This window comes from Semicossyphus pulcher, unplaced genomic scaffold (genome assembly GCF_022749685.1).
Source record: "Semicossyphus pulcher isolate SPU_LCO1_2020_fin unplaced genomic scaffold, fSemPul1.0.p SCAF_19, whole genome shotgun sequence".
NCBI classification, from domain to species: Eukaryota; Metazoa; Chordata; class Actinopteri; order Labriformes; family Labridae; genus Semicossyphus; species Semicossyphus pulcher.
Window position 1 is genome coordinate 3,007,654 of NW_027211692.1, and position 20,848 is coordinate 3,028,501.

At 41.3% G+C, this 20,848-nt stretch overlaps 2 protein-coding genes across 2 annotated transcripts in view; one reads left to right on the plus strand and one right to left on the minus strand.

The window, feature by feature from the left end:
- mark4b (MAP/microtubule affinity-regulating kinase 4b) overlaps positions 1-14,366 on the plus strand; it is a 48,386-nt gene extending 34,020 nt beyond the window's left edge. Inside the window, exons 15-17 of the mRNA XM_069668248.1 lie at positions 2,926-3,204; positions 8,787-8,831; positions 11,233-14,366. Of these exons, the coding sequence (XP_069524349.1) occupies positions 2,926-3,204; positions 8,787-8,831; positions 11,233-11,566 (658 nt within the window). The 3' untranslated portion in view covers positions 11,567-14,366. The remainder of the gene's footprint in view (positions 1-2,925; positions 3,205-8,786; positions 8,832-11,232) is intronic.
- Positions 14,367-14,448: 82 nt separating this feature from the next.
- ckmb (creatine kinase, muscle b) lies at positions 14,449-19,490 on the minus strand. Its single transcript, XM_069668249.1, has 9 exons — positions 19,417-19,490; positions 17,970-18,082; positions 17,688-17,784; positions 17,309-17,463; positions 16,953-17,085; positions 16,671-16,842; positions 16,029-16,152; positions 15,572-15,761; positions 14,449-15,012 (listed from the first exon to the last, which is right to left on the minus strand). The coding sequence occupies exons 2-9, from the start codon at positions 18,060-18,062 to the stop codon at positions 14,834-14,836; spliced, it is 1,143 nt and encodes a 380-aa protein (XP_069524350.1). The 5' UTR covers positions 18,063-18,082; positions 19,417-19,490; the 3' UTR covers positions 14,449-14,833.
- Positions 19,491-20,848: the final 1,358 nt, after the last annotated feature.

Sequence of the window (20,848 nt, forward strand, 5' to 3'; positions counted from 1 at the left end):
TTTCATCTGTTTGTGCCAGTTCCTAATTTCACCTGCCCTTGTAGCTAAAGTCCCTGAAGGACCTCTTAAGGTAGAGATCTCAGACTGTATACTGTATGAGAAGTAGACATACCCTCTTGGTTACAACAGTGAGGGATGACCCCACTCTACAGAAAATAACATGTTTTTAATTCAGCTGAATTTTCAGTAGATTTATTACCTCAGTAGACATTTTCATTATGTGTCTATTGTCTCGGTTTCGTGTTTCAATTTCTTCAATACAGCATAACGTTATTTTTTAGTCCTTTTTAGAGTTGCATAGACCATTAAGCAGGGTATGCTTTAGGGCGGGTCTACCTGTGATTGACAAGCTGCTACCGTGGAGACCAGTTAACCTGGATGGAAGCGCAGCAATGCACATCCACACTCCCATCCAAAATTGTCACTTTTGACTCCAAAAAGTGCAGTTTATGGTTAAGATTAACGTATAGAATACTGTAGGGAATATGTCGAGAGAGAAAAACTCACCACATTTTCAGTTTTTGGAAAATAGGGTTAGGGCTAGCTAACCCATAAATAAGCTGACTGCAATTTTTGGCTATTAAATGTCAGTGCAGTATATTGACCACAGCAAGATGAACATGGACAAGGTGGAATGATTTAGACAATATAAAGGTGTATTGTCCTGTTGCATCTCAAACATTTTAATAATAATGAAAACAGTGTAAGGAGGTTAGTTTGTAGAGACTGGTTCCACTGGTACAGCTTGTCTGTTTCTGCACAGAGCTTAGAGAGTGTTTGCCCCGGGGTGTTAGTCTCACATACAGTTTGTCTCTTCAAGAGAAGATAAAGGGCTTATGTGTGTGTGTGTGTGTGTGGGTGGGTGGGGGGGGGTTATGTACCCAATATGGACTGTCTGTTGTTGTGACAGATGGTTGTCTGCTTGTCAGACTCAGACTATGCATGAACCATCTCCCCTCTCTTCCTCTCCCTTGTTCCCCATGATCATTCTATCACCTTCTTACTTGTATTCTCGCTGACCTGTTTTCCATCTCTCTGTCTCTTTATCACTCTCTAATGTTTCCTCTCAGAGGGAGAGCCACAAAGTTCCTGTCTGTAGCCTGAACTCTTCAGTCAGTCAAAGGGTGTATCGATTGGATAATGGACTGATAAAAGAAAAACAAAGATACCACACTGAAAAGAGAAACAATAACGTATGATAGAGCCCTGGATGGAGTGCTGACTCACTGGTGATTAGGGGATTGCTGGATTTCACACTATTGCTTTAAGACATTACAATGAGTCAGTATTCTCTGATGCAGCTCCATTTTGTGATTTAACAGGTGGTGGTGAGGGATGTAGAAATGGAGGGGAAGAGTGACAGGTAGAGGAGGATAGGATGAGGAAGAGATGGGAGAGGGGAGGGACCAGAAGGGGGAGGTAAGAGGGAGAGCAGCAGGATGAAGTGATGACTGGCAGTATGCCAACATGACCCTCCAATTTGCTCGGAGGCCTTGTCGATGTGATGCCATGCTACAGTGGTTGACGGAGCGAACACGTGCATGGACACACGCAGTCACATTAAGTTGATAAAGGTGCAGCAGCATGTGTGTGCAGCATAGTTCATCTGATTTTGTTTTTATAAAACATTCAGGTCGTTGTATTAAACACACATTACTGTGCATACACAGAAACTGATCTATGATGACACTGGAAGATAAGTGACCTAATGATAAGACAATACAGACATTAAAACACATCATAAAGGACAGTTTAATGTCCATGACCAACCATATCCTCCTCAGGTTATTAAACTACTTGATTTGGGCTTTTAAGGTAAAACTGGCACTGGAGAAATGTTTTCATCTTCAGCTAGAGATGACATGAGTGTGTAAAGGATGTTGTTTAAAGGAAGTCTGCTTATGAGCACAGATTTATTAATTAAATCCTGTCATGTCATTTTCTTTCTTGCGTTGTTCCGTAACGGAGAAGAAAATTTTAAAACAGCTGTCGTGTGTTACAAGAGTTTAACATGATTACCTTTTCTCTTCTTTTCTGCACTATTGTCCCCCAGTTTGCACCAGGTCAGCCGTTCATCTCCTTTATTGTTCTATTTTTTCAGTCTTTATCCAAACCCCTTAACCCCCTCTCTCCCTCTCCTCCCTCCATCCCCGGTGTGCTCCCACATTTTGCCCACTGCAGCTAGTTCACATCGACGTTAAACGATTTTGCTCTGCAGCGGCTGTGCTTCAACTTAACCCGTCTAATGGTCCTGCCCCACTTGAGCCCTGTGTGTGGGTGTTATCTAGAGCGTTATGAAAAGCAGCCTCAGGCCACCAGCCAGCCATAGAGTCAGGGGTTGAGAGGTGTGTGTGTGTGCGTACGTGTGTAGGTGTGACAAAGAAGGGAACTGGATGAGAGGTACAGTAGAGGGAAGCATGAAAATCTGAATGTCCCAGTGGGGAAAGATAATTTAAAGTCAATGTTCAGAGAATAGAAAAAACTGTCATATTCACTCTGTTTTATTCCCCTCCATGGTTACTCATGCCTCTAGGAAAGTCTGAAGCTTGATTGAATTATCCCTGTTTAAGATATTACTGTTATTGAACTGTTTCCTGCCTTTTTCTTGTTCTTTTCTTTTCTTTTTTTAAATTTAAAAACTTTCTCTCTTATCTAGCACTGATTTTAAGATGAAGCACTGCACTTCTGAAATGTATAAAGTAACTAATTTGAATGTAAAATTAACCACAATCATGTTTTTTATTCAATGAAGATAAAGAGGTGTCTGTCTAGATGTTTGGGAACATAGTCCGAACTGTCAAAACAAACCATTGAATGCTTTAGATGTGCAGGAGGAACCATAATGTAAATGTGATTCCTGCACAGTTTTTACACTTGCCAACTGAAGAGCAACTTAATAGAATATGGTTTTTCTCTTCCCTCCAGTTCCTTATCCCACCGCCTCCCCCCTGCCTCCCCCTCAACCCACAGCATCGGTGGTGCCTCCGGGGTTTCCTCCTCGTCCTCCACACCCTCCTCCCGCCTCTCCAGGGGTACCACAGTGAGGAGCACTTTCCATGGAGGGCAGATTAGAGACCGTCGGCCTCCCTCCCATGCTCCCCCAGCCTCCCCAACACTGTCTCATGATTCCAGCCCGCTGCCCCATGCCAGGACTCGGGCAACAACCAACCTGCTTAGCAAAATCACCTCCAAGTTGACCCGCAGGTAAGGGGAGAAGCTGGGAGAAGGACTGTGTTACTCCATTGATTGTTTAGTATAAAAGAGAAATTATAGTATAGCTTTAGTTTAGAGGTGTGATTATAGAGAAGAAGACAAAGATTGTATGTGTTTGATGATTACTGCTAACCTTCCAGATGTGGTGAAGTGAAGCTGACTGCCTGCACAGACCTGTATGTTTTTTTGGCTTGTAACTGGACAGAAATAAACCTGTACATGAAGATCACTGAGCTAACCTTGCTGCCTCTCACCGTCTCTTCCTTAACCAGCACTAACCTATCAGCCTTCCTTCTCTAACAGTAAATCTTTACAGGCTTCAGAACTTGTCCTCCTTAATTTCAGACCTGGGTCTAATAGTGTTTAAATGTTATTCTGACTTTAACTGGAGGTTTGTTTGGTTTTTAAGTCCCACACCTGCCAACAGCTGTTATGACCTGCCACCTACAACACCTGCTATTGAAAATCTGTGTGTCCCATCCCACAGGAAATGTAAAACAACTGTAACCCTACTGCAATATTAAATATGATATACGTTCAGACATATACTAGAGAAAGTCTTTAAATGTTCCTTTAAAAAAGCCTTAATTAGAATCAAACAAAACCACAGATAATGGCCCCAGAGATGAGTTTGTTGGGACTCAGTTAATGCCCAGAGAGGGACCATGTGGTCCAAACAAACTATAACCTATTGGACCCAGGTCTGCTGCTCAGGTGGACATACTGTATGTCTTTCACTGTCAGTTTTTCTCAGCTGCTTATTGTTGCTTTATCTGTTGGTTTGGTTCTTTGATTCTTTAACAACTTTTGCTTTTCCTTGCCAGTCACCTTCCTATCTTCTACTCCTTTTTTCCAAACTACAGAACATGAAGTTTAATTTGAACTTCTCTGCCTTTTCCACCTGTGCTTTTTACTGTCACCTCTACGTTGTCTTCCCCCTCACTTGCTTTCTCTTTCGTTTAATGTTTCTCTTACTCTGCTGTTCTTTTTCCTTTTTTTCCATTCCTCTCATCCTCTCTTCATCTCCTCTTCTTGCTCTCTCCTCCTAGGGTCACTCTTGACCCTTCTAAACGTCAGAGCTCAAACAAGTCCATGTCGGGCTGCACCCTCCCACAGGGGACAAAAACAGTTAGTAAGTCTTCCTTTCCCATGTTCTCTGGCTGCTTCTGTCTGTCTGACTGTCTGCCTGCTTGCCAGTGCCCTGTCATCCCCTCTACCCGTCATCTGCTGTCTGCCGCAGGTTGGAGTTTAGTTATACAAACATTCATCTGAGGCAAAGCTACTCTACAGGCAGGAAGTGTTGGGTTTAATTAAACGCAGGGTTTGGCTCCATGAAAAATATCTCCTTCCTGATGACCTGAGAGCCTATTTTTCTTGGGGAAAAAACAGTTAATTTTCTGTATTCCACATGAAATTCTTTCCTCAAATGTTGAAGATGAGAGTGATGTTTTCTTGATCCAAAGGGATCCAAAGGTAGGGGGCTGTATGCATAAATGCGTAAGTCATAATATAGTGAATTTCTGGCAACTAACTTGTTTATAGATTAACTAACCTCGTTTGGCTGCTAATGGTTAATTTAGTTAATTAAATTCAATAATTTCTAAGTTCAAAAGGGTTTCTACAGGTCATTGAAAGTTCAATTCAGTTTCATCCAAAAAAGGATTAGAAGTCTGAAATGTGATTAACTTTGGCTTTGGGCTTTGGAAGACAAACTTTCAAACTAAAAGTTGGATAGTTTCAATGGGTTTTGTGCTGCTGTTCACTTCTGTTCGTTGAGTTCCAGTCAGCACCATCAGACCTGCAGCACATACTGGCTCTACAGAAGCTACAGCAGCTAGGAAGCTCCTAGTCTTACTTATTATACTTATTGAAGTTAAAACTAGGATGTAAAATGAAACTATTTTCAGCTTAACATCAATTATTCAATTAATTCATTTTATCATTAGGAATTACTTTTGCAAACTCCTGGAAAGAAAAATGTGATATAATGAATAATCCTTGTTTCTCCTGATTTGCCATCATACTGTCATACTTTGTTTGGTATTATTGTGAGCAGGTATTTAGTTGCACTCTATGTGTTATTTAAAAAGCATTACATGGTATACAGTATTTTTATACAGCTTTGCTGGTTCTAACTTATCCCACTTCAGGTCCACTCTGTTTGCACAAATGTAGGCTAACTGACAGAGGAGGGTTAGGGTTAGAAAGTCCAGGCTACAAAGAATCTTTAAAGAAACGCTGAGGCTTAAATCTGACTCAGGAAATGTATGAGTCTAAGCTCTGGCTCAGTTTAAACCCAGCTTATACTCCAACGTCCAGAATGGTTCCTGAGAAACATTTCTTTCTTTAGAGAAGCTCTTCCTCAAAACAGTTTGTTTATCTGACTAAAACTCTAATCAGCAGCTGCCTGCCTGAATGTCTGTCTGTCTGAACTGCTTGTGTCTCTGCTGGCCGGGCTTTGTTCTGTAGCTCCCACTAGAGGCTGTAGGTGGCACTGCACTATTACCTGCTTCCAAAAAAACAACTGTGTTGGTTTTCTGGAACAAAATGGGGTGGAATTGTTTTGTTTTATATTTTAGATATGGGTGTTCATGTTTACCTCTTTTACTACAACCTAGTTTTCAGTGTTAGCATTAGATTCATTTGCAGTGTTATTTGTTAGCTTATGTAAGCAAAAAAACAGCTACAAACACACACACACACATACACACACACTCAGAAACAATCCATGTGAAGATGTGCGTGTGTTTGTGTGTCCCCCTCAGAATGTGAGTTTATTGCATCTCCACTGTACTCGTCTGAGTCATGTAATCAACACCATATGTTTGCCCATGCTGTTAACAAATCAGCAGTCCTACTGCGGGGCTGTGGGACCGCTGTAAGCAGAGGACAGACAGGAAATGAGGGGAAGGGGTTGCTGTATTGGTGTTTTGTATAACACAGAGGTAGAGAGAAATGGATGGTGGATAGTGTGCATTTAGGTAAATACTTTCCTGTGTAAATTTGCTAAACAACATAGCAGCACTTTCACACATTTAAAGATATCCGGTTTAAATTTAATTGTTTCTGTGATCTAAAACAATCACACGTTGATCAAGTTTTTCTTGTTAGTCCTCCACTTTCAGAGAGTAGTGGAGACTTTTTAGAGACAACTTTTTGCAGTCTCACAAAGGAAACCTGTGGTCAAAGAGGCGTGAGAGCAGTGTGTTATTATTTGACTTTAGCAATGCAGCTGTGGTCAGGATTTCTGGTAACATGAATAGTTAAATGTCACTGTGAGAAATTTAGAAAATTCAGAAGTGCCAGTAGGTCGAACGACAGTGGAGACTGAAGAATGCTCAAGTATAATACTTCAGATGTAGTCTATGGTGAACTGAGTCCAAGGCGGCGTCTTGTTATGTCGACAAACAATTGAAAACCAACAAAAATGCAGTTTACATTCTTAGAAGATGAAAGAAACTGGCAAATATTTACATTTTTGTGGCTAGGATCAGATATTTTTACTAAAGTAAAATATTCTTCACTTTATATGAAGAGTTTTAGGATTCATTTGGGGTTCTTTTAACATTAATAATAGGGATATGGTGTTAAATGGTGAGGCAGGTGAACTTTGACTTACAGTTTACATTACAGACAAGGTGACAGCAACACAGAGAAGTTAGAGCGAAGAAATGGTACACTCTAAAATTACCTTGTGATTTAATAAAAAGATTAATGTCTGGGTAAATGTGACGGGTAATCAGAGTTTAGTCTGCATCAGTGTAGCTTTGAACCTGTGACATTAAAAGTGCACAGCATGGTTGAACCCTCTCCAGGAGCAGAAGCTTGTAAGAAGCCTGCACCAGTCATCCTGACTGACCGAGCCAGCGTCACTGTCGTTTTAAATCAGGATTAGTTATGTAACCAGGATTTATCCTTCTCTTCTCAGCAGCTCCCTCAAGATACAAGCAGATTGTCCTGTTATACTGCTGCTAGCTCTCTGTGTCTCACACTGTTTCTCTCCCTCTGTCTCTTTCTGTTCTTCTTCCTCTCATTCTCTCTCCGTCTCTCTCTCAGCTGTCAGCCTTAATACTGATAGCGCAATCTGTTACACATACTGTACAGTTTATTCACAGTTAGTCACTAGGTCAATGCACAAGAGTGGCTCACTGCTCTGCCTAAAAAACACTTTTATTCCTCCAAATGTTACACACTTCCTTTACCCAGACAAAAAGGGCAGGTTCATCATCTGAATGAGAAACCTCCAATTCTTCAGCAACTAGATAGTCACATAATTACTGCTGTACGAGGGAGCTCAGACATGGACTGATGCAGGACTTCAACACAAATCCTTAAGAAATCTATAGCAAGTAAAAACATTTGTGGAATGACTTGTACCTACAGCTGCATTATGTTTTTAAAAGACAAATGTTCGGTATGAACAGTAGTAGCCAGAATGAGGTTTAGTGTATGTAATCAAACAGGAATTACCCTCCACATATTTGCTTGATAATTGTTTGGATAACATTCATTGTAAATACTGAGGCGTATCTGTGTGGATTAGCAGGGATCTCTATGCAGGGAGTTGGCACATTTGACCGCAGCGTCATAAAACTGAGACAGGAATCTAAGTACATGTTAAGACGCTAAAGGCTCTCAGACAGAGTGAGAAGGTTCAGATGATCCCAGAGAACACAGCATTAAGTGTTGGTGGCACATAATGTGTTAAAATCATGTGCCAGCACCTAGGAAACAATGCTAATGCAAAGTGCATGTAGGAGAAGAAGAAAGTCCTTCTAACGAGTGTCCATGTTGGGAATCAGACAAACTTAAGTTAGGTTTAGGCTCCAGGATTTATTTTCTTTTTTTAAAAATCTATCAATGAAATCCCACTGCTCGCTCCCCTAGAGCTCCCCTGTTCCCTGAATAGATAACAGGTTGCCAGGCTGAGAGAAAAGAAGCCTGCAGTCTTTAAGCATAAAATAGCAACAGTAGCCCCTGGTGGCCGTGAAGGGGAAGTGCAATAATCAGCCCCAAACTGAACAGGACCTGGTAGTCTGTTCGGTGATGTCCTAAAGAAGATTCCTGAATCCTGTAATCTGCTCTCAAAGTCATAAAAAGTAGAGGCAGAAAATCATTTCCATAGTGTGTTTATGTGTAAATTCAAACCATATCATCATGTACTGTTTTTGTATTGTAAACCATATCAAACAAAATCTAAGGAGAACCAAATAAAACAGTTTGATGCTTAAACCATGACAAACAAAAGCTCTATAATGCAGGCACCAAGACCATAAACGGTGATGTGTGTTTATAAGACCTCAGCAGAGATGTGATTCAGTTCACTCCCTCTACATTTGTTGTTCTTTCTTATTCATTTTGTTGGTGACTTTGACATTTTTTTTGTGTCACATCCATCCAGTGTTCCAGTGTGAGTTTAAGTTAGTGACTATTCATCTGTGTTTTTTGAGACAAGTTGTGGTGTTCTGTGTTGTGATCAGTGGATTGGTTGACTTAGTGGAGGGAGGGGGGATTGGTGTGAGAAGATGATTGGCCGATTGATTCCTAACAGATCCGTTTGTCTTCTTCTTGAGGGTCACAGACGAACCTGAGAGAATCAGCAGATCTCCGGTCACAAGGTGAGTGAACATTTACTTTTTTCCAATGATGAAAACCAAAGTGCAGCAGTAGAATAATCTTGAATTTTATGTGTCAGCAGCATTACAAGCAGCAAATTTATATTAGTTTAACATATTCATAAACAATGAATAGGACCTTTGGTTTACTCCTTAATTGGATATTGTTTATGCTATACTTGAAAAACAGTGTTTCTGTTGTTGTTAAAAATTGGTTAAAAATGGGAAATGTAAATTTGGAAAATGTTAATATGTGCTTTATTTAATAAAAAATATATTGTGTCTTGCTTAGTTCTGCAAAAAGCCAATAGGGGGAATTTTATGGTGGTGACGTGCCAAGATAACCAGCACATCCACTAAAGGTTTCTTATGGGTTAAACAAACAAGATGAAGTAGGATAATTACTGAACTTTAAAAGGGGCTGGTAGCCGGTTTTTGTTACCTCTTTACTTCAGGCTGGCTGTTTACTCTTGTTTTCAGTACTTATGCTAAGCTAACCAGCTACATGATTACTGTACAGGCATATGAGCGGTATCAATGAGCAAGATTAGCATGTTTCCCAGAATGTCAAGCTGAAGTTAGTTGTGAACCAAGAACTACTGTGATTACTCTGCAGCTGTAAATATTGAAATTAAGACGGCAATCTCAAAGATTTCAGTTTTGTTCTCTAATGGTGATTTACTGTAATTGTGGGAGGACCATTTTAACCAGACGTCTAGTGTTGGCTCCCTTTGTAACGGTTGTAACTCTTGATTTTCTTCGCTGACGGTCGCTTTCCTGTTTAGACTGTTTGTCTTCATCTGAGCGTCGAGTTTGTTTCTTATTCTTTGGATTTTCACTTCTTGTTGAAGTTGTATCTGTAGTCATCCATCTTTTCTTTGTTTGTTCAGCCATAGTAGATTACTGTTTACTTCAAACACTTGCAGAGAGCGGAAAAGCAGCCGCTTAGCTCCGCCTACCCTCTCTGGCAGACCAACCACTGCTGGCTGATGGAAAACGCGTCACTAACTGGGCACCGCTTGTGATTTTTTCCGCTTATGTCGCCACAGACACCCGGTCTGTAATTCTGCCATATACTGCAAATATAAAGGCTTTCATCAGTGGGCCATCGGCTCAATCAACATTGTGTTACCTCATTCAGAGATAGGTAGTGACTTAACAGACAATTATTTACATGGAAATCTTTGCGATTATATCTTTAAGTATCTAATGTCATGTTGTCAAGTCAGGCTGCACTTAACATGGACAAAAATCATAATAATGTCAACAAAGCCAAGAATCCACCTTTACAACTGTTGCAGAAACATTCGGATTAGATCCAGCATTATTGGCAAAAAATAGAAACTGGAAACTAGTTTGAATGGTATTTATCTTTTCTGTGTTCATCTTATTTAACCTGTATGTGTGGAGATTTGTCCCCACAAATATTTTTTAAGTTAATTATTTTCCTGCACTTAGCTTATGGGTATGTTACTAAAGGTATGTACTTCCTCTCAGCCCCAGCTGCTTCAGCCCAACCTCAGTCTCAGGTTAAAAGCAGCAGGTAAACCAGCGGGCTAACATTAGCAGACTGTGATGTGGCCATAGATGCTAAGCAGCGCTCCTTGTGGTAGATGATCCCTGAGGTAGAACCTTGACCTTTTGATTCCATGGAAAAAAATAGAAATAACTGTTTTTCATCATGTCAACATCTATTTGCTCTCTGAAACTCTCCCCCCTCCCTCCCACACCAGCAGGCTGATGTTTGTAGATATGTGTGTCAGGTGGCGTTAATGTATGGTGTAAAATTATGACCAGAGAAAAAATTTATAACACAAACAATGAGTCAGGGAAAAGACAGTTTAACTGTTTTATGTACATTTTATTATAAACTCACATTTAAGAACCAAATAAATGTTATTAATCCCATCCTGACCCAAATCTTTCACATGAACAGTTAATCTGAGGTGGGTTTAATTTGTATATCTATTTTATGTTGTTCATCTGCTGTATAGAATGAAAATAGTGATGTTGTTAGACTATAATATAAACATGTACCTAACTTAAACTAGTATATAGAAGCTATGTATATATCGAAATCCAATAATGTATGATACTAATATATTTTTTCTCCTCCCTCTTTTCCCAACCTCTCATACATTCACATCCATAAAACCATTCACCCCTTCATCACACCCACACCTTCCATCTCACCTCAACTACCCAAATATATCCTTAAATCTGTTTGTCCATATCTGATCTTGTGTCTCTCTTTCTCCACACCAATGTTTTTGTATATTTTTCCAATCTTTACCCCTTCCTCTTCCTTTAAACATCTAACATCAACCTTGCCCTGTTGAATTTAAATGTCCCTACATTTCCACCTCCATCCTGTCTTTACATCCCCCTTGCTCCCATCTTCCAGTCGCCATCTATCTGGGCATCAAAAAGCGGCCGAGCCCCGGACCCCCCGATGCGGCTGGGATGTGAGGGTGCGGAGCCCCCGCGACCCGGCCGAGGTGGTGCTAGCGCTGCGTGAGGCGGCTCAGGGCTGCGGCTGCCAGGTCCACCTGGCAGGGCCTTTCCTCCTGTCCTGCACCCACGGAGCAGCCGGCGCCCGTGTGGCCTTCGAGGCCGAGGTCTGCCAGCTGCCCAGCGGGCTGGGCCAGAGCAGCGGTGTGAGGTTCAAGCGCCTGTGGGGGGCACCGCTAGCCTTTAGAGACATCGCCACCAAAGTGTCCAAAGAGCTGGAGCTCTGAGGGCGACAGGAGGCGGGGCAGATTGATGACAGACAGGACAAGTTGATAAATGAGGAGGGATGAGGAGGAGGAGAAACAGGGAGGCAAAAACCATCGCCTCCTCCTCTTTCTCCCTGGGCTCCACCTCATCTGATGCGGCTAGCGATGCCTCGCCTCCGCCAAAGACCCTCTTCTTCTGATGCCACCAATCACAGCCAGACAAACGGATGCGCACACACGGATAGACCGCCATCGGCAGACCTATGACGACCCTTGACCTTGGAGCCGTCAGTGACCTACGACCCCTGCTTAGAACCTCCATATTGTTGAGCCCATGGAGTCATTTCTTTTTATGATTTTGTGTTTGATGATGATGAGGATGGTGTTGTTGAGAGTGATGGAGATTGATTATTGTTGTTGACATTGTAATTCCTATTGTATCTTATTTGTCATCATTCCTTTTTAAAGAGCTGCTATTTAAAGAAATGTTTAAATTTTTTAGTGTTTTAAGTTTATTTTCTTTCTTATAATGCTTTTTAAATGGGCAGAAGTTTTACATCTGTTGTCATTCTTGAAAGCAGATGTGGCATATTTAAGAAGTGAGGGCGCAGTGTGACCTCCAGCCTCTAGAGGGAGACATGCAGAAAAGCAGAGACTTGTGACAGACTGAAAGGAGCATCAAGGCCTTTCTGCCCATCCATTAATAACACCCATTTTACTGCTGTTCCGTTTCTGGTCAAATGTTGCGTCTGTGCCGGCTGTCCTTACTGAACTCTCTGTGGAACGACAACCTCCAGGTGAGCTGCTTACAGACGAGCAGAGCTGCCTGATAATACAAGACCCAGCTGAAATACATCACCCAACTTTTTGTCCCTGCTACCTTTATAAACAAATCAAATCTTCATATGAACAATTTCACATTTGTTAGTTTAAACACAAAATTATTTTTACCACCTGAAAAACATGATTTGATTTGAAGTTTTTATTACACAACAGGATGACTTAGGTAACGCTGTATTCATTTAACAGGAGTTTCTGATCTGTTGTTGGATGTACACAGGCGAGGAGGAGCCACGTAACATTATTAAACCTGAGGGCCTTCATGCAGCAGGTTCTTTCTGCTTTTTTAAATTGGAAAAAGGAGGTTTTGTCAGCTAGTGCAATAATTTAACAGTGCAACTTAATAAAGTCAGAATTAACTTAACTACATATTTACCCAACAAAAGTTTTAAACAAATTGTTCACACATATCTTATGGTTTCACTGAGTGCCCAGACAACTAATAAGATTCGATGTGTGGGGTTTTGTTTTACCACCAAGGGATTCACTGTGTTTGATTACAGATCTACTTGCTTTCTATTGGCTGGCCCCTGTTTTTATCTTATTTAATCAAATATTTTCCTGAGAGCCAAAAGCCTGATCCAAGATGAAGATAAAAAGCCATATTTGTTGGTTGCTTTGTTTCATTGTCAAACTTAAAAGTTAAAAAGCCACAGATTTCTCTGAAAATATTTTTCTTTAAAGGCAACCTTTTGTTTCAATTTCAACTCATCTTCCACATTCATCTTTGCCCACATGACGACAGTAGCTCATGCTGTTGTGGAATAAATGGAGGAGCAGGTTTTACTGATATACGTTTGCTCCTCTTGTAGCACTTTGGCATAACCGTATCACAGTCCATCACTCTTCAAATCTAGTGCAATACAGCCACAAAGCCAAGACTTGAATAATTCAGATGTTATAGGGCTCTTTGTTAGATTTATTCTTGATATTACTGATTTGTTGTTAAAACTCATTGAGCACTTTTTGCTTTAAGCCAGGATGGCCTTGTACTGTACTGGCACAGTTTTAAATTTCTTTTGTACGTTCACATTGTCTCAAACGTTTGAAGCCAACTCAAGTGAAAAGCTGGTATTCTTAATGCCTTTACCTACCTGTACCGACCTACAATGGCTTCTTGGAATCATTCATTCTCCATAGTAATCCTACATGATCCATATTTTTAAGAAAACAAAAGTTCAACCTCTTTAACGTCAAGTCTGTTAAACGTTTTGTCAGGTTTCACAGTTTTCGTTGGTCCATGTTACATTCAGTTTGTGTCCTTAAGCTCAGTAACACTTCTGATTTATAGGAACTGTAGACTCTTCCTTCTGTGGACCATCCGGCCGCAGCACTGCTGAGACATGAAGGACTGCTGACCAAGCAGACTCCATTATTACTGTAAGAGTTCTATGACTGTTAACCAATCTCACTCCTGCCTCATTACACCTCTGTATCATTTTAAAGCATGCAACGCCTGAGGGGATGGTTTAAGATGAGAATGTGACTTCAAGTCTGGAGTCCACCAACAGCTCCATTAATCTTATATTGACACTGACGACTCCAAAATCAAGAGGTTGTTGTACTTGTATTGTAAATCTATAAAGCCAAGCAAATCTCACTTGTACTTCTGAGGTATGCAGCATCCAACAAAATATTGACGTGTAAAAGGAAATGTTAGACCATACAGCAGTAACTGATCTTTACGGCTGTCAGGAATTCATCTGTTAAACAGGAGGTCTGAAAATGTGAAGCTGTGATTTAGGGCTAGCAAATTTCTTTTTGTGTACAACTGGGCCTCACTCTCTGAACCTGTTCTGTAGATACAGTTAGAGCCATGCTTTAAGGCTACAGTTCTGTTGTAAAGTGTGTTTGAAGCCGTTGCTGTTATCAACAAAAGTTAACTTATGGGCTGAAATTACCTTAATGATCGACCTGCAATCCTGCATGTCTCCTAGGAAATAATGTGTGACACAAAAATAAAGACTTTCAACCTCTTTCATATTTTATGTCTTTGTTCCTGTTATGAGTGGTTGCTGGAGATCCATGTGTGTTTCCACATAAGGAAAACACGAGGGAGAAGGTTTGATTGTTACATGGGGCATAGTTTTATTTGTCCAGATATATTTTACAACCAAAAAAAAAATTCTTTTGGTGCATATACATAGCCATGACCAGACTATGCAAGGATTGATCCCAGGATGTTACACAGATGATGGGAAGCAAGATGATTAAAGTGACAGGAAGTTAGAAAGAGAAAATACAGGAAAAGAAAAGATGGTTAACAGAAGTAAGAAGGAAAGGAGCAGAGAGAAAAGTGGAGTGTCTTCTTGATGGATAGAAGTAAGCAGGAAGTAGCCAGTTGGCCGAAACCAGTAAAATAACTTTACAACAAGGCTACCCGTTCATTTTTTATAATATAAAAAAACAAACACAGACAGTCACTAAGTCACTGGTTGTCTGTCCACTTTACTTCTGGGCGGGGATCATGCCATCGATGGCCTCTCCCTTCTCAAGCTTCTTCTCCATCTCAACCATCAGCTTGACACCATCAACCACCATCTGGACCTGATCCACTTCGGAGGAGCCCAGACGGTCAGCGTTGGAGATGTCGAACACACCACCCACGGAGGCTGTGTCCACACCGCCTGGAGGGAAAGAAGGGGAGAAGGTTAAGGCTTCTGTCAAAAAGTGTGGAGTTGCTTGTATACCACTGCCTGACAAACATAACAAATTAAAACTAATATAAATTATTAATATTATCCTTGAGAAGATATACTTCCTGAGAGATGTCTCTCCCTATCGTTGTGGAATGAATAATGCTCCCAGCAGAAAAAAATGCGGCAAATAATTCAAAACTATAGAAAACTTTTGTCTCGTTTATCCAAAAACCTGAACTATCATAGCCGTTCAATGATCGACAGACATTGTTTTTTTTTTATAACTGCATTGTATTTTTAATAAGGATTAAATCAGTAAGTTCTTTGCATGCTAATCTGGGTACGAATGTTTATCTAGGCTGATAATTCTTTTTTTCAGTGACTATACTCCAGCACCAGTTCCCAGTACACTTGATGCACTAATATTTGATTGCTCCAAAATGCTCATTTTGCTGTTAGTTCACACTCTCGGAAGGCCTGCTCTGATAATGCTAACTTGTCACTATCATTGACACCATCCATGTAACCTTTTTTTTCTTTTCAGTACCTGTGCCACGCTTCTGCAGACGCAGCCTGGACAGGATCTCCTCGAACTTGGCATGTGTGCTGAGCTTGGGCAGCTTGACGTGCACGCCACCGCGCAGGCCGGTTCCCAGGTTGGAGGGGCAGGTCAGGATGTAGCCCAGATGCTCGTTCCACATGAAGCCGTGGTTGTGCTTCTTGAAGATCTCCTCAATCTGACAGGGGGAAGAGGAATGCATGATGGTACAAATATAACACAAGGATGTCACTATGCTAACTAGACCCAACTGTTAACAAACCATGAAAAGGTCCATTTAAAAAGTTTGGATATTTACATCATGTTAGTTATTGCTGTACCAAAAAGTAACTATACGAGGTTCTTTGGTCAGAGAAAATTAATTGGCTTTAACTCTTGTTTCCATGTGTCCAGTTGAAGCGTGCAAACTCATGTGTTAAAGTATCTGTGCATGTTTATGTGTTACCTTCTGCAGGCCAACGCAGAAGCGTCTGAAGACTTCCTTCATGTTGCCACCCTTCTGCATGGAGATGACACGCAGATGATCCTCCTCGTTCACCCAGACAAGGAAGGACTTGCTGTCGTTGTGCCTGGAGGAAGAAAATTCAGGTCAGTTTCATTTGAATAAATAGAGGACATAATGTTCTTAAGCAAGCAATTAAATACAAAACAGTGAATACAATCTGCAGTTTTACTGGTACGTTTCTCACAGAAACGTCAAAGTAAAAATGTAACCCTGGTGAACACACTAAGCCTGATACTATGAATTATGTGAGCTACACAGTGACAGTGACTGTATGTCAAGCCTCTGCAAAGGGTAGTACATGCTGCAGCTTAACACACATTCATGACACACTTTAACAGATGCTTTAAACAGTAATCAAGTTTCTCATGTCAGAGCTGTGAGAGAAAGAGACAGATGGTGGAAGTTTCAAAGGCTGCCCTGGGACAGGCATGTGGGAGGTTTTAGCTCAGAGGGTGGTTGTTTGTTAACTATATGTTGTGTTTACATAGGCAGTTTATTATAGCACAGAGCATATAACATCTGTTGGCTCTCATTACTGGGAGAATCCTAAAGTCAAATTGGTAATCATATTGTGATTCTCACCAGATGCCTCTGCCGTCGGGCCAGTCACGAGCCATGCCGGCGCAGGTCAGCAGGGGGGACACGGGCTTGTCGAAGAGGAAGTGATCAGCGATCAGCAGCTCCTGCTCGGCATCGGTCATGCCTGTCAGGGGGTAGTACTTTCCCTTGAACTCACCCTCCAGGCTAGCCAGAGCTGAGAGGAAAGAACAAGGGAAAAGAGTCGGTGTCAGATTGTTACATCCAGCATCACACAAACAGTATTAGATTCACAGTTTGGGTTATTTTTATTAGTTTGCTATTCACCCTCAATGGACAGCTTCTCAATGCCTCTGCGCTCTCCACGGCTGTTGTGGGGGGGCAGGGTGAATCCCTTGATACTGCGGCCGGTACGGACACGGCTGGACAGCACATAGTTGGGGTCCAGGTCATCACCACCCTGAGAGAAGAAGGCGGGACAGAAAAACAAAACAGATATTATCATTGAGTAAACGGTTATGTATGCTAAAGCTTTTTGCTTTCAAAACCAGTGACCAAACTATTTATTTCATAAACTTAATAAATGTAAGGCTTTGATTTGGTCTGTCAGCTTGTCAATGAGCCATTTCCTTCCTTCTGTTGGCATCTGAACCAAAAGTGTCACACATTTTTTGGCTCCTCACCTTCAGGTTCTCGAAGTTCAGGTCGGTCTTGTGCTTGTCGGTGGGTTTGTATCCACTGTGACGGTCGGAGATGATGGGGTCCAGCAGGTCTTTGAAGACCTCATAGGACTCCTCATCACCAGCAACGCAACCAACAGTCATGATGAAGGGATGGCCTTTGGGACAAGAGGAAGAGGAAGTTGGTACCATTGCTAGCAAGTTCAGCTCATAAAAGTCCTGTTTCCTAAGCAGTACTGACGGATGCTAGCAATTTCTGGTTTAGAGGCAAGTCAAACAAATTAACATGATTAGAACTCACATTTGGCTACATAAAGTGTTTACTTTGGTCAAATCCAATCTTTGCTGGTTAATCTCTACGCTGATAATTGTTATTTCTTACCGGGGTTGTCAACACCAGTCTGGATGACGTCATCCACGGTGAAGCCGCTGGGGGTGGACTTTCCCCTCAGCTTGCCATAGATGTCCTTGTTCAACACCTACAGAAGATGACAACCAATGCTGTTGTGATGTCTTTTAAGTTGTGCTGTGTCACATGGGAGTATCTTAGCACTACTGCTTCAAACAGAGTAAGCTAATTGCTGGTTGAGAACATAACAGTGTCATGCTGAAAGTTATTGTTGCCTGTGCACAGGATGGACACACGTCAGAGTAGGGTTTGTACCTTGGCCATGTGGTTGTTGTGCAGGGACAGATCGGGGAACTCGTCGTCCAGGGTGAACTTCATCTTGTAGTCATTGTGGCAGTTCTTTGCCATGGTTGCGATTCTTACTCCGTCTGAGAGACAAGAAAAAGAGGTATTATTGGTCTATCTAATGCTTATTTGGTTGTGAGACTGCAATGTTAAAGAGTTATTTCATTGACTTTTGTTCAAACTACACAAACTGTATTTGTCAAATGTTACTTGATGTTTCCTTGTTGCAGTGAAGTAACAAAGCAACCATACACACATTGTAGTGATCTGATGAATACCATCTTTCTTATCTGGAATTTCTCCAAGTTTTTCAAGTGTCTTGTCTATGAGTCTTCTGGTGAAGAGGAGACACCTTCTCATTCTGTCTTTCTTTTTTCTTTCACTGTCTCTCTCTCTCTGTCTGTCTGTGTGTGCTGTCTACATGCTCTCCCCCCTGCTGTCCTGCCTCTCTGACTGTCTCACCACCTGTCCCAAACCCCCACCCTCCACAGTGCAGATTATTAATAGTGTGGCTGTGCCCCCTCTTATCCTGCAGCCCCCCCCTCTCTGCAGGGAGCTACAGTGTGCAGCACATTACGATAAATGATTTCCCTTCACTCTCACTCCATTCAGCCTCAGACTAATGCACCAATCAACATTTTTAAGACTAAAAACAGCACACAAATGCATAAAACTAGTTATATTTGGCTTTCTCCCTTTTTACTTTGATACATAATTTAGTTTTTTCCTGTAAAACGTTAGGAACTTCGTGATCTTTAACTTTAACACAATAACTTAGTAGAAATGTGTAAACGCAGAAGAATGAATGAGCTGCATAATCAATCAGAATAGATATTAAAAAGAGGTCTCTCTCCGTCACACAGAGGTTACAACTGTCAGTGGCTTGAGGTGATTGATGACCCCTGTCACACTTAAAGGTCAAAGCACTGCATGCTTCTTAGATGGCTCCACATGTTCCATGACTAAATCAAGCGCTCCTAAACTAGTCCAGACACTCTGGAAGCCTGTCCTGCTAGCGTCAGCAACAGGTGACAGATAGTCACAGCTGTTTCTGTGACACTACACTGCCGTATACTTTAAATATCCTTTTAGCAGCAGACTAGTGCTACCAATACCCAAGACCTTCAAGTTCTTCAATGAATGTTTCACTACAGTGTGCACTGAAAGATGAATTATCAGAGTCACGGCAGAGTTTCCAAATCAGGAAAAATGTGCAAGGGTTGGGAGGAATCCAAGACAAAAGTGCAAGAAGAGAAAAAGTTTTCACAGCTCCAGAATTCACCAAAGGAGGAATCTGTTTCCCCGATAAAGTTAAAAATGTTCCCCTGAAATGTTTTAGTCCAAAAAAAAACAAAAAAACACCACATTCCCACGGATACATCAAAAAGCTGATTAAAGAATTATTTTGCCTTTTTACCTGCTTAGGAGAAAAGAAAGCGGTAACAGATCCCGGGATCAGATCCTGTCGACCAATTATAGGGGTTGCCCAACTCTGCCAGCTGAAGGACTTAAGCATTTATACCCAGACGTCAGTCCCTATTGGCTGACAAGAGTTGGGGTCCCCTGATATGATTGGTCACTAGGGGTCTTCTGTGCCTGGGTGAGTTTCTAAAAGGCAAGAACGAACATCACACAACACTCGAGACGAGAGACAGGGCAACAGCTGCAGCCATCCAGTCCAACCTTTCACCTCCTGCCAGCTTGTAGCTGCTTGATAGGAGCCTGCAGGACTGAATGGAGGACATAATGCACTTCTGTGGTTTACAAGGAGAGCAACTTAAAAATGGCCTAAATCTTTCATGCAACTTTAACATTACAGAGAATGCAAATCTAAATGCAATGCGCTGGTGTGAATATTCCAGAATAGCTAGACAAAAGCCCAGTATGATGACACTGACAAATGACATTAAATGCAAATTTAAAAGAATATGAGAGACTTGTTTTATCATTGTAACATTGCTTTAATTTTTCATTTTTCATTTTAATGTTAACAGCAACAAAAACTACAACATGAAGGAGGAGTGGGTGAAGGAAATTCCTCAATTCTCTCCGACCATGTAACCCCAAACCCCCAGCCCCATCCCAGCCATCACAAAGACAAGCACTCAGCCTGATAACAAAAAACAGCACCTTCAATCTTAGAAATATATGCTTGTATTTATAATAAACACCAGTGTGTCATCTTTACTGTTGTCAGAATATAATTGTATGTGCGACACTGCGTAGCTTCATGTTGTTTCAGGCCTTCCACCTGTTTTTTTGTCATAAAAGGGACAGGTGGTGCTGATGGTTTTGCCTTTTGGTTGTGGGCATGTGGGCAGATGTACTGTCCTGAATCTCGTTGTTTCATAAGTGTCCCAGATGAACAGAGTAACTGGAGGTCTGTGTGTCATCATATTCAGGAGTCAAAATAACCATTTTGTCTTAGATTACATTATTGTAATATACATGATTACAGATTGGATTTCATTCAGCTGTGGCTCTCTCACCTACCAATTTGTTAAGTGGAGTTGTCTGCATGTGTGACTTTAAGATATGTTACTGCTCAGTGTGTGAATGTCTTGTAGTGATGCATAGTGACAGGCTGTCCTAACTGAAGTTATTTGGCAGGTCAGAGGAGGAAAAAGTAATCGTAGCGTCTTTTTGATATTAAAACATGTATTTGTGCACAGCTTTAAAGTGAGTGTGTCTCTTGCGCTTTTTTCAGAAGATTCATATTAATATAAAGTATAATATTTAGTATAATGTCTGACAGAAGGTTATACTCAGAGCAAGATCTGGCACATATTGTAAAACATCAAGCCCAGCTCTGTACTGTCCCAGTGCCAGTGTCATTACCCCGTTCTGGT

Bases quoted from the DNA above. Each gene is read 5' to 3' on its own strand.
- ckmb (XM_069668249.1), bottom strand. From the start codon at position 18,062: ATGGCAAAGAACTGCCACAATGACTACAAGATGAAGTTCACCCTGGAC. The intron at 17,464-17,687 runs GTAAGAAATAAC...CTTGTCCCAAAG, and splicing joins GACTGGTGTTGACAACCCCG to GCCATCCCTTCATCATGACT. The intron at 15,762-16,028 runs GTAACACATAAA...TCCCCCTGTCAG, and splicing joins TCTGCGTTGGCCTGCAGAAG to ATTGAGGAGATCTTCAAGAA.